The sequence below is a fragment of the Mixophyes fleayi genome, chromosome 3, assembly GCF_038048845.1.
Source record: "Mixophyes fleayi isolate aMixFle1 chromosome 3, aMixFle1.hap1, whole genome shotgun sequence".
NCBI lineage: Eukaryota > Metazoa > Chordata > Amphibia > Anura > Limnodynastidae > Mixophyes > Mixophyes fleayi.
The window spans coordinates 29,764,937-29,781,499 of NC_134404.1; the positions used below are offsets into that span (position 1 = coordinate 29,764,937).

General features: G+C 43.3%; 1 protein-coding gene across 1 annotated transcript in view; it reads left to right on the plus strand.

Moving 5' to 3' along the window:
• Positions 1-16,563, plus strand: part of LOC142143456 (cytochrome P450 2K1-like) — a 38,597-nt gene that overhangs the window by 13,058 nt on the left and 8,976 nt on the right. Inside the window, exons 5-7 of the mRNA XM_075201307.1 lie at positions 10,598-10,758; positions 11,722-11,898; positions 16,527-16,535. Coding sequence (XP_075057408.1) covers positions 10,598-10,758; positions 11,722-11,898; positions 16,527-16,535 — 347 coding nt within the window. The remainder of the gene's footprint in view (positions 1-10,597; positions 10,759-11,721; positions 11,899-16,526; positions 16,536-16,563) is intronic.

The window sequence follows — 16,563 nt, forward strand, 5'->3', positions numbered from 1 at the left end:
AATAGTCTGTCTGGTGTTATCTATAGCTTGTCAGCCTGGTATAAATCCAACCTGGTCTGGGTGGATCAAGGAGTGAAGAAGGGTGTTCAAGCGGGTAGCTAAAATTTTGGCATAGATTTTAAGGTCCACTTTCAATAAAGATATAGGTCTATAACTGGAACAGGAGGTAGGATCCTTATCTGGTTTTGGTATAACAACGATAGTGGCCAAGGTCATCGCCTCGTTAAAAGGTGAGCCTTTTAAGATGTTGTTAAAAAAATCTGTCATATGTGGGGCAAGGTCTCTAACAAATTTTTAATAATATTGCGCTGTGAATCCGTCCGGGCCAGGAGCCGATGACGATTTCATTGCTTTTATCGCTGAGATCGTTTCTATTTGGGTGATGTCCGCATTCAAGAAAGTGGCATCAGCGTCCGAAAGATGTGGTAGAGTGAGTGTTGATAGAAAAGATGTAATTTCTGAGTCAAGAGATTCAACAGAGGGTGAAGTCTCGGGAAGATTGTATAGTGCTTTGTAATAATCATGAAATTCTTGAGCAATTTGCACTGGGTCATACATAGGCTGCGAGTTAGGAGACTTTTTAAGTTTTGTAATCTGTCCTCGAGATTTTTTATGCCAAAGTTTGTTGGCGAGTATTGAGTTAGCTTTGTCAACTTCTTCGTAATATTGCTGATTTAACTTTTTGAGAGTGTTAGCTGCTCTACGAGAAAGAATTGCATTTAGCTGGCCTCTTACTGCAGAAATTTGTGTTTGTAATGTCGAGGAAGGATGAGCTTTGTGGTGGGCAAGGAGGGAGGTTAACTTGGTCTTAAGGGAAATAATTTCTTGGGATGCTAATTTTCTGTCTGTGGAGGATTTGCTAATTAGTCTACCTCGAATGGTAGCATATGGGCTTCCCATAAAGTGCACGGGGTAATATCCTCTGAAATGTTTAGATCAAAATATTCTTTGATTGCGTCTTTCATATTTTGTTGGGCCGATTGTACCAACAAAAGGGAGTCATCAAGGCGCCAACGCCGCGAATGTGGGGCTAACTTTATTAAATCAAGAGTGATGTAAACTCCGGCATGGTCTGTCCAAGTAAGCGGGGAGATTCCTGCATCTAATATTGTTTGAGTGAGGGAATGATAGACAAAGATAATGTCTATACGGGAGTAACTACCGCGTGGGGCAGAGTAATGTGTAAAATCTTTTGCATCAGTGTTTTTCAAGCGCCAGGTGTCATGTAGTGCTAAGTTGTGTAAGCCAGCTGATAATGATTGAGAGTCTTTCAAAGAAGAGGAGGGAGATTTTTGGTTAGAAGATCCAGAGGACCTCTCTAATGTTGGATTTAAAATAGTATTAAAATCTCCAGCCAGAATTATATGACCCTGTGCAAGGCGCCCAATACGATTAAACACATCTGAGAAAAAGTGTCACTCACCGGACCGTGAGTGCCTCTTCCCGGACATTTAGGAACCGTGGCCGTCCTCCATCCTGAGGGTCTGCGCATGCGCAGCCCTTTCCTACCCTTCAGTGTATGTCCCTTTAACTTAATTGGCAGATCAGGCAACACTCCCTATATTAAGCACCTGTGGTCAACACCACGTTGCCTGATCTTGGAGTCTCATTCCCTATGAGTCTCTGAAGGTGTTCCTGTGTTTCCTCGTGTATTCAGCGCTGCTGATTCCTGTGGTTTCCAAACCACTTCTACCTCTGTGGTTTCCAAACCACTTCTACTACTGTGGTTCCCATACCACTTCTACCATCAAGTGTATCATCGTGACTGTTAGCTGATTCCTATCCGCTGCCTCCGTGCACTACAGTCTTCTAAGCCACTTCAACTCTAGCTCATATCATTGTGACTGTTTGCTGATTCCTATCAGCTGCCTCCGTGCACTTCAGCCACTCTCCACATCTACTCACCTGTTCATCATCAAGACTGTGAGCTGATTCCTATCCGCTGCCTCTGTGCACTACAGTCTCCAGCGTACAACTCGTCTGTGTTTCAACATCGTGACTGTTAGCTGATTCCTATCCGCTGCCTCCGTGCACTACGGACTCCAGCTTGCAACTCGTCTGTGTTTCCTCATCGTGACTGTTAGCTGATTCCTATCCGCTGCCTCTGTGCACTACAGTCTCCAGCGTACAACTCGTCTGTGTTTCAACATCGTGACTGTTAGCTGATTCCTATCCGCTGCCTCCGTGCACTACAGACTCCAGCTTGCAACTCGTCTGTGTTTCATCATCGTGACTGTTAGCTGATTCCTATCCGCTGCCTCTGTGCACTGCAGTCTTCATCTCATCTCTCCCGTGTTTCCTCGAGACTGCTGCTATTATTGCCATCCGCTACTCTCCGTGATCAACAGCTCCTGGTCTACTCTGCTCACCCGTGTTCCATCGCTATTTGCACCTGCTGGTTGCTACTGGTTACCTCCGTGTGTCCGCAGAGTCCTGCTGCTGCTGCCAGCGCTAATCGTCCATCTACTGCTGATCCGCTCTCCACGCCTTCCTGTGTTCCGCTGGTCTCTACCCGCCTGTCAGCATTGGATTCGTGACTCATCCGCTATCCTGCTGCTAGATCATCACCATTCTCCTGGGTCCTCCAAGAGTCCAGTTCCGCGTTCTACCGATTCCTGTGGATTCGTGTCCCTGTTGGTTTACTTACCTGTGCGCTGCACCTACTAGACCTCTGCTTCATCCATCCAGGGACTTCTCATCCTGCCGGCCTCCTGCCGCTCAGGTATCGCTGCACTCCTGTCTGACTGCCTGCTTCTGAACCACGGTATGCATACTTCTCATTGACTGTGCTGGTGTATTGCATATCTTGCTGGACTGTGTTGGTTCTCCTCTGGAGTCTGCTATCCGCTGAGTCTGTTGCCATCATTGACTGTACTATCTTGTTCCGGATTACTTCAAGAGACTTTCCATATTTGCAGTGCTGTTCAGTCATTCATATATATATCTATATTGTGCATATTACTGTGGATCGTGTTAAGGTGCCGTGTTTACCCTGTGTTGCAGTCTCTCCCCGTGCACCTCCTCACATATATATTCAGTGGTACAACTTGCTAGTAGCAGACCACTGATCCCTGTTTCCAGTATCACCTGTTCCAGTATCCTCTCACATAGCAGTGGTACAACTTGCTATCGCAGACCACTGACTCCCCGGATACCTCCACTTGGATTCCATTCCTTCACTCAGACAGCGGTACAACTTGCTATCCGCAGACCGCTGACTCTCATCACCTCCTCGTTTCTGTTGGACATTCCTCCTCACTATAGCAGTGGTACAACTTGCTATCGCAGACCACTGACTACCTTCACGTGTCCTTGTCCATACAGTTCCTCGTGTACTATTACCTCCATATTACCAGTGTTGCTAGTCATAGACTTTCCTGAGCATCTCATCATCTGCTATTTACTGTTCCGTGATCACCCTGCTACCAGAGTACCCTATTACCACCTACATTGCTCTGGTAAGCCTACCACCTGGTGATCCCTGGGTAAAGACTCCTAGTGCCCGTGACAGTAAGATCAGGCCATGACAGACCCAGATACGGAACCTACCGCCAAAGAGATGCTGCAGCATCTGGTCAGCCGTGTGGAGCAACAGGATGCCTGCCAACAGCTGTTACTTCAGTGTTATCAATCATTAACCTCCCAAGGAACATCTGGACAGACTGTGACAGCCACTACTGAGGCTCCTGTGCTTTCCTCCGTTTCCCCAGTGCCATCCCAGGTGTCTACAGCTTCTACGCTTCACCTGCCTACTCCGTCAAAGTACGATGGGGACCCCAAAACTTGTAGGGGTTTCCTTAACCAATGTTCAGTCCATTTTGAGCTCCAACCTCAAAATTTTTCTACCCATCGTTCCAGAGTGGCCTATCTTATCTCTTTGTTTTCTGGACAAGCCCTGGCTTGGGCCTCCCCTCTGTGGGAGAGAAACGACCCAATATTGCAAGATAGTGCCAAATTAATTTCTACATTCCGAAGTGTGTTCGATGAACAAGGTCGTGTGACCTCCGCTGCTTCCAGCATCCTCCGTTTGCGACAAGGATCTCATACAGTAGGCCAGTACGTCATTCAATTTAGGATCTTAGCCTCTGAACTTCAGTGGAACACTGAAGCCCTAGTTGCCGCCTTCTGGCAGGGGCTCTCCGATAAAATTAAAGATGCACTGACTACCCAGGAGCTTCCTTCGTCACTTGAAGATCTGATCTCTCTTTGCCATCGTGTTGATATGAGATTTCGTGAAAGAGAGGCTGAGAAAACAACTTCTGCTAAAGCACCTCTTCGTTCAAACCCTCAATTTCGTCCAGTTTCACCCTCTGTGATTCCCATGGAGATAGGACGTTCCAAATTATCTTCAGAGGAGAGGAAACGAAGAGTCAAGAATAGACTCTGTATCTATTGTGCTGATTCCACTCATATGCTCAGCTCTTGCCCTAAGAGATCGGGAAATGCCAGGCCCTAACTAGTTCTGGAGAGGTGAAGTTAGGGTCCCTGGAGTCCTCTCCATCTTCTATGAAATCTAAAGTCTGCGCTTTTGATGTTACGATTTCCTTTGCTACCAAAACCTTTGAGTCACAGGCATTGATTGATTCCGGAGCAGCAGGAAATTTTATTTCCAAATCATTAGTGCATCAATGGTCTCTACCAGTAATTACGTTAAGAACACCCATTACTGTGACGGCTATAGATGGATCACGTCTCATCAACGGTCTCATCACCCAGAGTACGTCTCCAGTAACACTTCAGATTGGTGCCCTGCACCATGAAGAAATATCGTTTTTAATCCTTCCAGTTACGACAAGTCCGATTGTCTTAGGCCTTCCATGGCTTCAGTGTCACTCTCCCCAGATTAACTGGCGCACTCCTCAAGTTACGTCTTGGGGGTCTGAATGTTACCATCGGTGCCTTTCCCAAGTTATTCCTCTCAAAGTACAGCAATCTTCCATCTCATCTTCCTCACCGGGACTCCCTCCTCAGTATGCTTCATTTACTGATGTGTTTGATAAAGCTCAGTCTGAACGTCTTCCTCCTCATCGTTCTTGGGATTGTCCGATCGACCTTCTACCTGGCAAGACTCCTCCCAGGGGCCGGGTCTATCCACTCTCGTTACCTGAAACTCAAGCCACATCTGAGTATATACAGGAGAACCTTCAGCGTGGGTTTATTCGACCTTCCACCTCTCCCGCTGGAGCTGGGTTCTTCTTCGTCAAAAAGAAGGATGGATCATTACGCCCTTGCATAGATTTTCGTGGACTCAATGCCATTACTATCAAGAATCGGTATCCCATTCCGCTGATCACTGAGTTATTCGATCGCATCAAGGGAGCCCGTATCTTTACTAAGTTGGATCTTCGTGGTGCCTACAATTTAATCAGAATTCGTTCCGGTGACGAATGGAAGACAGCGTTCAACACCAGAGACGGGCATTACGAATATCTGGTAATGCCTTTCGGGCTGTGTAATGCCCCCGCTGTTTTCCAAGGCTTCATCAATGAGATCTTTCGGGACTTATTATATGTATGTGTCGTCGTCTACCTGGACGACATATTGTTCTTTTCACAGGACCTGCCTTCTCATCACCAACATGTGGCAGAAGTCCTCTCCAGGCTACGGAAAAACTCATTGTTCTGTAAATTAGAAAAATGTTCATTCGAATTGCCCCAGATTCCATTCTTGGGGTATATAGTTTCCGGAGTTGGCCTGAAGATGGATCCAGACAAGGTGAATGCTGTACTACATTGGCCCCAGCCAACTACTCTTCGTGCTATCCAGCGTTTTTTAGGTTTTGCCAATTACTATAGACGCTTCATTCAAGATTTTTCTTCCATTGCATCCCCTATTGTGGCCCTGACTCGGAAAGGGGCTAATCCTAAGCAATGGTCATCTGAGGCTCTCCAAGCCTTTCAAATTCTCAAAGAGTCCTTCTCCTCGGCTCCAATTCTTTGACAGCCTGATGTGACACTTCCCTTCTTCCTAGAAGTAGATGCCTCTAATGTGGGCTTGGGAGCCATTCTCTCCCAACGCTCGGAACAGAAAAAATTCCATCCTTGTGCCTTCTATTCTCGGGGTCTTCTGCCCGCAGAGAAGAATTATACTATCGGGGACAAGGAGTTACTGGCTATCAAAGCTGCATTAGAGGAATGGAGATACTTATTGGAAGGAGCTCGCCATCCGGTGACGATCTTCACGGATCATAAGAACTTGTCATATCTCCAGTCTGCCCAATGCTTGAACCCTCGTCAAGCAAGATGGTCTCTTTTCTTTTCCCGTTTTGAATTAATTATAACCTTCAAACCAGCTGCCAAGAACAAAAAAGCTGACGTTCTATCTAGAGCTTTTGTGACGTCCTCTGATGTAGAAGAGGTTTCCAGCCATACTATTCTAGACCCCAAATGTATCTCACTGGCTGCCTCCTCCACCAAAATGCTACCATTTGGGAAGACCCTTGTGCCTCCTACTCTAAGGAGGAAAATCCTTTCGTGGTTCCATGCCTCCCGTTTTTCTGGACACGCCGGTGAACACAAGACCTTTGAGATTCTCTCTCGAAATTACTGGTGGCCTTCAATGAGGAGAGACGTCAAAGAGTTCATTGCTTCCTGTGAGTTATGTTCCCAGTTCAAATCCTCCCGCAGAACTCCAGCAGGGTTGCTGCGACCACTACCCATTCCGTCCAAACCATGGACCCACATTAGTATGGATTTCGTTACTGATTTACCACCTAGTAAGAATCATAATACTATTTGGGTGGTGGTGGACAGATTTTCGAAGATGGCTCATTTCGTCCCTCTGTCTGGTTTGCCTTCCTCGTCTATTCTGGCTGAACATTTCATTAAAGAGATCTTCCGTATCCATGGATGTCCGTCGGAGATTGTGTCTGATAGAGGAGTACAATTCGTTTCCAGATTCTGGCGAGCCCTTTGTAAAACCTTGGGCATACGATTAGCACTCTCATCTTCTTACCATCCGCAATCTAACGGACAAACTGAACGAGTCAATCAAGATCTTGAGACTTTTATAAGGATGTTCTCTTCAGCCAATCAAGACAACTGGGTAGAATTGCTTCCCTGGGCTGAATTCGCCCATAACAACATGTACCATGAGTCATCATCCAAAACTCCATTTTTTGTGGTCTACGGTCACCATCCGTCTTTTCCGGAATTTCCTGCCCTCCCGCCCACCCAAGTTCCTGCTGTGGTGACTGTTTGTCAGACCTTCAAAAATATCTGGTCTCAGGTCAAAACCTGTTTAAAGAAGACATCTAACAAATATAAGTCTTTTGCAGATAAGAAGAGGCGGGCTATTCCACCACTAAAAATTGGAGATCGTGTCTGGTTATCTACCAAAAATATTCGTTTGAAGGTCCCATCTATGAAATTCGCCCCTCGTTTTATTGGTCCATATAGGATCATTCAAATAATCAATCCAGTATGTGTTAAACTTCTTCTTCCTAAGAATCTTCGGATTTCCAATGCCTTCCATGTGTCTTTACTCAAACCTCTTATCATCAACCGTTTCTCAACTCCTCCCTCAGCTCCGCAGCCAGTTCAAGTTCATCAGGAGGAGGATTTCGAGATTACTGAGGTATTGGATGCAAAAATTTCGCGAGGAGTCCTCCGTTTCCTCGTTCATTGGAAGGGCTTTGGTCCTGAGGAGCGCTCTTGGATCAAAGCTGAAGATCTTAATGCTCCTGCCCTTTTGAAGAAGTTTTATTCCAAAAATCCGGACAAGCCCGGTTCCAGGCGTTCTGTGCCCACCTTTAAAAGGGGGGGTACTGTCACTCACCGGACCGTGAGTGCCTCTTCCCGGACATTTAGGAACCGTGGCCGTCCTCCATCCTGAGGGTCTGCGCATGCGCAGCCCTTTCCTACCCTTCAGTGTATGTCCCTTTAACTTAATTGGCAGATCAGGCAACACTCCCTATATTAAGCACCTGTGGTCAACACCACGTTGCCTGATCTTGGAGTCTCATTCCCTATGAGTCTCTGAAGGTGTTCCTGTGTTTCCTCGTGTATTCAGCGCTGCTGATTCCTGTGGTTTCCAAACCACTTCTACCTCTGTGGTTTCCAAACCACTTCTACTACTGTGGTTCCCATACCACTTCTACCATCAAGTGTATCATCGTGACTGTTAGCTGATTCCTATCCGCTGCCTCCGTGCACTACAGTCTTCTAAGCCACTTCAACTCTAGCTCATATCATTGTGACTGTTTGCTGATTCCTATCCGCTGCCTCCGTGCACTTCAGCCACTCTCCACATCTACTCACCTGTTCATCATCAAGACTGTGAGCTGATTCCTATCCGCTGCCTCTGTGCACTACAGTCTCCAGCGTACAACTCGTCTGTGTTTCAACATCGTGACTGTTAGCTGATTCCTATCCGCTGCCTCCGTGCACTACAGACTCCAGCTTGCAACTCGTCTGTGTTTCCTTATCGTGACTGTTAGCTGATTCCTATCCGCTGCCTCTGTGCACTACAGTCTCCAGCGTACAACTCGTCTGTGTTTCAACATCGTGACTGTTAGCTGATTCCTATCCGCTGCCTCCGTGCACTACAGACTCCAGCTTGCAACTCGTCTGTGTTTCATCATCGTGACTGTTAGCTGATTCCTATCCGCTGCCTCTGTGCACTGCAGTCTTCATCTCATCTCTCCCGTGTTTCCTCGAGACTGCTGCTATTATTGCCATCCGCTACTCTCCGTGATCAACAGCTCCTGGTCTACTCTGCTCACCCGTGTTCCATCGCTATTTGCACCTGCTGGTTGCTACTGGTTACCTCCGTGTGTCCGCAGAGTCCTGCTGCTGCTGCCAGCGCTAATCGTCCATCTACTGCTGATCCGCTCTCCACGCCTTCCTGTGTTCCGCTGGTCTCTACCCGCCTGTCAGCATTGGATTCGTGACTCATCCGCTATCCTGCTGCTAGATCATCACCATTCTCCTGGGTCCTCCAAGAGTCCAGTTCCGCGTTCTACCGATTCCTGTGGATTCGTGTCCCTGTTGGTTTACTTACCTGTGCGCTGCACCTACTAGACCTCTGCTTCATCCATCCAGGGACTTCTCATCCTGCCGGCCTCCTGCCGCTCAGGTATCGCTGCACTCCTGTCTGACTGCCTGCTTCTGAACCACGGTATGCATACTTCTCATTGACTGTGCTGGTGTATTGCATATCTTGCTGGACTGTGTTGGTTCTCCTCTGGAGTCTGCTATCCGCTGAGTCTGTTGCCATCATTGACTGTACTATCTTGTTCCGGATTACTTCAAGAGACTTTCCATATTTGCAGTGCTGTTCAGTCATTCATATATATATCTATATTGTGCATATTACTGTGGATCGTGTTAAGGTGCCGTGTTTACCCTGTGTTGCAGTCTCTCCCCGTGCACCTCCTCACATATATATTCAGTGGTACAACTTGCTAGTAGCAGACCACTGATCCCTGTTTCCAGTATCACCTGTTCCAGTATCCTCTCACATAGCAGTGGTACAACTTGCTATCGCAGACCACTGACTCCCCGGATACCTCCACTTGGATTCCATTCCTTCACTCAGACAGCGGTACAACTTGCTATCCGCAGACCGCTGACTCTCATCACCTCCTCGTTTCTGTTGGACATTCCTCCTCACTATAGCAGTGGTACAACTTGCTATCGCAGACCACTGACTACCTTCACGTGTCCTTGTCCATACAGTTTCTCATGTACTATTACCTCCATATTACCAGTGTTGCTAGTCATAGACTTTCCTGAGCATCTCATCATCTGCTATTTACTGTTCCGTGATCACCCTGCTACCAGAGTACCCTATTACCACCTACATTGCTCTGATAAGCCTACCACCTGGTGATCCCTGGGTAAAGACTCCTAGTGCCCGTGACAAAAAGGAGCTTTGACCCTGATTCGGTGCATAAAGAGAGATAAGTGTAACTTCCTCAGAACGGAGTGTGCCTATCAGAATCAGGTAGCGGCCCTCTGGGTCAAAGTGTGACTCGGTTAGGAGGAAGGGAACTCTGTTGTGTATTAGAATAGTTATCCCACGTTTTTTGCAATCCGCAGAGGCGAAAAACGTTTGAGTGTATAGCTTACTTTGGAGACGAGTGTGCTGTCCCGTAAGATGGGTCCCCTGAAGGAAGACTATATCGGCTCTCTCTCTCCTGCAGGCTCCCAAGACCACCGCATGCTTAGTAGGTGAATTCAGGCTGTTGACATCAATCGAGAGCACCTGGAGAGCCATGGGTGTTGTAGAAACTTGTTCAATTTTATGTCACATTTACTCAGCTGTATATAGTTTGTTTTATAGTCATCTTTGTCATGAATGCGTTAAGTTATAGTCATCTTCTGAGAAGATGTCTATATTCATGAGTAAAAGTGAGAGAAAGTATGGAAGCATCTTGTACCTTAGTAATGGGGCACATAAGTGCATAAATCGAGGCCAGAGAAGGACGTTGAGCCCTGTTGTAAGCAAAACACATTTCTTCTGCGAATATTAGCTTTATTATAGATAAGATAGATAGATAGATAGATAGATAGATAGATAGGTAGATAGATAGATAGATGATGCTCCTTTACTTTCTTCTTAAGTTATTTATTATGTTTATTCTTTTCAACTCCAGGCAAGCCATTTGACAATAAAATGATTATAAATGCTGCTGTTGCCAATATAATTGTTTCCATATTACTCAGTCATCGATTTGAATATGAGGATCCAAAACTTTTGAGGCTTCTAAATATGACCAATGAAAATTCCAGCTTAGTTGGTAGCCCAAAGGCCATGGTAAGCAACTGCTTTTCATTTTGTATACAGTCTATTGCTGTCAGCCACGCTGATAATTGGCAAATGGATTTCTCCACAAACTTATTTGAGTTTTGCCTGCTGAGTACAATAGAACATAGTCACTACAAAATACTTCTTAAAACGTGATCATTTCATTAGAAGAATGCGTATAGTTTTGATTATATTTAGTGGTGTTTGCATGCTCCTTCTCTGTAACATGTTGCTGTCTTTAAGTGAATTGTAATTTTATAATTTTCCTTTAAAAGAGATGTACTTTGCAAAATGCAGTACTCACCCATCTCACCTGTAGAATGACCCCTCCACATGACCACATTCTTCTGTGCAAGGGAGACTCAGTAATCCTAAAAGGATGACCAAAAGTTCAGAGTTGGCTGCAACTGTGCATTCTGCCGGGACCACTCCTCCAAATCTTTTCACTACATTTCCTTAACATAGTTACATAATTTCAAAGTCCTGAAACCAATAATTTTTGCATGTTTTCATTGCAAATGGGCCCCATCAAAATGGACTTGCTGAGTTCCAAATGTTGGTTTCTCTAGACTGAAACTCACCTTTCCAACAGTTGGGCAGATAGATTGGAGCAGCACAAATAGAACATCAATGTACATTGATACACTTTGTATTCCATCTACCCTAGAGGTGTTGACATTCCAATGAGAAAGGACAATTTCTGTCTTAAGGAGTTTCACCATTGACTGAACATTTTTAATGTGATACCTCTCAGTGATCTGCTATAGAGTGAACTGTGTGTGTGTGTGAAATTACTGGTGTTCTCTTCTCTTTGTTTAAATCGTGTGTGACAGCTTTTCAAATGAGTTCTATAGGTTTCACACCTCCAAGATGTTTCTAAATAAAGTTTATTTAAATCACAAGTGCTTCCTGAGCCTGTATTAGCTGTTGTGTGTTTATATATACAGTAAATATATCTTCTTTCTCTGTAAGTTGTACAACGCGTTTCCATCTGTGATGCGCTGGTTTCCTGGAGTTTACAAAACTGTGGCTAATAATATAGAAGAAATGCACAGATTTATTAGAGAGACCTTTACTGCCCATAAGAAACAATTGGATGTTAATGACCAGAGGAATCTTATCGACACATTCCTGGTGAAACAACAAGAGGTATTGTAATTATTATTCACTTCTTTATTTAATATATTTTTGAAATATGCCTCACTTTCATCCACATTATGGACTACCTAGAGATATGTGAATCCCAACACATTTAGGCTAGATTTACTAAACTGCGGGTTTGAAATAAAGGGAGATGTTGCCTATAACAACCAATCAGTTTCTAGTAGTCTAGTACAATAAACTTAATAAATGATAACTAGAATCTGATTGGTTGTTATAGGCAACAGTTCCAATTTTTCAATCCCGCAGTTTAGTAAATCTAGCCCTTACACTGAGGTACAAGAAAGGAATGCATCTATTAACTCCCTTCTGCCTTCACAGAGCAGTATAAACAGAGTACAGCTTAATGCAGTAAGTAGTGCATTGTGCTATATATGTTTTGTGCAATTATCTGCAGAATGCAGAGATATTCACAGATACAATAATCAGAAATCCTCAACAAGGTAAACTTTAGCAACGGTACAGCAATCATTACAACACATTATACTTTATCAGTATATTGCACCAAATGGTATTTCAGAGCTGTATATAGTATTTCACTACATTACTAAATATAGTGAAACAACATAGCATAGGAGGTCAAGTCGATTCTTTCATTGGAAGGATTTAATTATCTTGAACACATCCATCTACTGTGAATAAAAGGAGCGACAGAGAGATAAGGAAATGGAAACATGTGTTATAAGCAGATTAAGACGTTGTCAGTGATATTGCAACCAAATACAATAAAATATTGGAGGGATGTCATTTCTTAAAACTAGTGCACAGGAAAAAGTTGGTCGTTTCCAAAGAAGCCAATCACATTCTGTCATTTTGCAATTGCCTTTTTTAAAGTGATGGTAAACATCCTACCAGTTGCTATGTGCAACACTGCAATTTCCCTTTTTATACTTGTAAATATTATATTTGCTAAATGCTTGAATTCTTTTAAAACAGAACTTCACCAATATTATTTTGTTAAATCATACCCTCCACTTGATAATAAACAGCAATTCAATATATTATCATTACCTTTTCTGCTATCTTCTGTGGAAAAGATAACACTTATTAAAGTAGATTCTAACTTATCGACTTATCAGCTGACATCTATCAGCTCAGTTTGAGATCCCTACATTTCTTTCTCTTTTCTCAATAATAGAACAGTGCAGGCAGCCATTACAATTTCAAGGCAAAGTGCACACAGGTGATTTTAAGCTGCTGCGGTAGACCTGTGCACCAGTAGATAGAGTAGAGATGTAACTAAACAGCTTTATCTCATGCAGATTAATTATACCTAGTTCAGTTACATCTCTCTTATTTATACCAGAAGAGAGGCATAAACCATCATGGGCAGATTTAAACTACCAGGGTATACCTAGTCTAACTGTTTGAATGTGGTACTACAATGTTTTTTCTCTTTGTGAAACAGAGTAACTTTCAGTTTGTGGCGTTTGTGAGTCTAAGTATTGTTTTTCAACAGGGCAGCAGAAAAATGAAAAAAACATTTTGCAAATCATGTTATTATTAGAGATGGTGTCGGGGTACCAAGGCATGGTGCCCTCATTATCGATCTCTGATAACCTGATTTTCTATTTGGTATAATGCTGTTAACAGGAGAGTGAAGAAGTGAAACACAAACAAGGTGTTGCAGTTTCAAAATCAGCTCTGAGGGTCTTTTCAGGCTGGCCCTTTATTTATAGCTAGGGTCCAGCATTAACTGGTTAACAAGTACATATAAGGAGATCTCTTTAGCTCAGCAAATATTTCTTTGCAACAATAATACATATAAGGCAACATCCTTTGTTCAGCATTACGTGCTTTTCCTCTCGGCCGTTTCCTTCAGTCTGGCATCCTGCTATTGTCTGTTCCATAGGAAACATTTGTTTTTCTTCAAGGCGTAGCTCTGCATCTGTAGTATAGTTTTTAAGGCATTTCACACATATATTTGTACATCTTAATAACTATTAATTATTTTATACCCTCACAATGGTCATTGAGCCCTGTGAAGCGGATTTGGTTTTTGATCTGAATTAGTTTCATGTTTTGGTTTTGGTTTTGGCAAAACCACCCTTGTGTGTTTTGGATATGTATTTTTTAGAGAAATTGCAAAAATATGCTAAAATCACATAATGTTGCTTTTTTTTTGTTCCTACATTATTATTAACCTCAATAACACTAATTTGAAGTCATTTGCAGTCAATTTTGACCACCTCACTGGTCACAATATTATTTTCAAACTAAGACTGCAGCAGTAATTGCCAGTGATAAGTAAAAGGCCATTGTCATGCCTGGGCATAAGATCAAAAATCCACCTCTTATGTGTGAAATTATTTTTACACAAATCCTGACAACAGTTGTCTAGGCATTTGTAGGGGTTTTAAAGCCACAGTCTTTAAAACCTTAATGATCTAGAATCTATATCCGTGTTACGGCATTTGAAGCGAGTTCATGGAAAGCTGTTGGGAAAATCAGAAACTTAGGTTAAAAAATAACAACAAGCAGTCCAGCATCATCTACCTCCCTTCTCTCATCTAGGTCCCAGCACCTGCAATCTACACCCCACAACACCTTCAACATCAATATTCTCACAAGTGATGGGAGTTAGTCCTGCATCCAAGTTGCTAATGCTAGATGACTCCTCCACTAACCATGATTCCTCTGAAGAATTATTGAGTGATAGTCCCACTGCTGCTGCTGCTGCTGGGGTGGATCTTCAACCCAGAAGAAGACTGATAGTAGTTTACAACAATTGACTGATAAACAATCCTCTGCTAGAGGAAGAAAGTAAGAAAGCTGTCACCCAGTCACAAAGCGGATCACAGACGCCATGGGGACTATGCTAGTATCAGATCGGCGTCCAATATCCACTATTAATGCAGCTGGTGTTAGACAATTACTTGAAGTCTTGTGTTCCCGTTACCAAATTCCATCATGACACCATTTTACTAGAAAAGCTATTCTTCACCTCTACCAGAAGGTTCTTAAAAATGTAATTATTGCACTACAAAATGCCATTCTACCCACTGTACACTTAACCACAGATATGGGGACAAGGGGAATTGGGCAAACTAAAAATGATATGACTGTGACAGCCCACTGAGTTGGTGATTCGCCTTCACCAGTACGTCACATTTTTCAGAAGTAGGCTACTCTGTGTATCAGTGGCTTCACTAAGAGGCATACAGCTGACAATCTGTTACAAAAACTAAGGGATGTCATTGCAACATTGCTTATTCTGCTTCGACTCTCCTGAGGATATGTGATTTCTGATAATGCCACCAATATTGTTAGAGCTTTACAGCGGGGGGGAATTCCATCACATTCTCTGTTTTGCTCACACAATCAACTTGGTGTTACAGAACTTTTTTTAAAAAATGACAATGACATGCAGGAGATGCTGTCTGTGTCCTGAAAAATTCAGGGTCATTTTCGGGATTCTGCAACAGCATGTAGGAGAATGCAGCAGCTGCAAGAAGACTAGAATTTTAGGGGGAATGTACTTTAGTCCAACGAAGTAGTCACCTGTGCAGACACGGTTAGCTTGAGTCAAGTGATTGCCTTAATCATACTTTTTGAGGAGCAGCTAGAGAAATTGAAGAATGAAATTAAACTAAGCAAATCCGCTAACTATTTTGGAATTGTAGATCTAGGACTTCATTTCCTTTGCCAGGATCAAAGAACCTATCAACATCTTATAATGACGTCTCCTCCTTCAGTTTCTCTGGCAACAGCTTCTCGGAAAAAGCTTAGCTTTCCCAAGACACCCACTGGTGATGCAGATGAGTCAGCACAACATTTTGATATTTGCTCTGCCTTAAAAGAATTGCCTAAAAATTGTGACAGCTCTGCCATAAAATGAACTACAAAGTCCACGAGGAAGGCCATTATCGCAATTACATCAAAGTACACAGACTTCTATGATGGTGGATTCTAGCGGGATGAAATACTATTGTTTGAGGAAGATGTACACAATGATGAGGGGGATTATGATGGCAGTGTAGATTGCAGCAGGGGCTGAAATCTAGCTTAGAGAAGGGAGCTACCTGATGCTGGTATGCCTGGTAATATTTTGGGTAGAATGGCATGTTGGCAATTTTATGTTTTTCTACAGTAAACTTTCACCTTTTTTAGAGAGTTTTTTTTCTTCAAAAGGGTACAAGATTTTTATTTACATGTTTGTTTGGCTGACTTACAAACAGTATGCACTTGAACATACACTTTAGTACATGTGGTAGAAGGATTAATATCATCATGACTGAGACTGGAGAGTGACAACAACAATGCCACACCTCCTGTTTCTGTATGAGCTATGGTACAATAAAATGTAACTGCAGATTTAGACCAAGCCAGGCAGGCCTATCATTTATATTTCATCAATTACAATTAGCAATGGAGAAATGGAGCTCTTCTCTTTGGGTGTTATCTATATAAAGCAGTAGAATTTGCCTGCTTGGTTTCCTCTTCATCAATGACTCTTAGCAATTGAGCATTCATCTTTCGGTGTATATTAGGCCCTACACTTTGTAGTACAAATTCAGAATAAAAGCCTGCAAGGACTTGTAGATTAATAAAAATGACCAAAGCACCTCTTCTCTTTGGGTGTATATTAGACCCTACATTTATTAGTGCGAATTCAGAAAAATACAGTGCAATGACTGGTATATTAGGATTTCA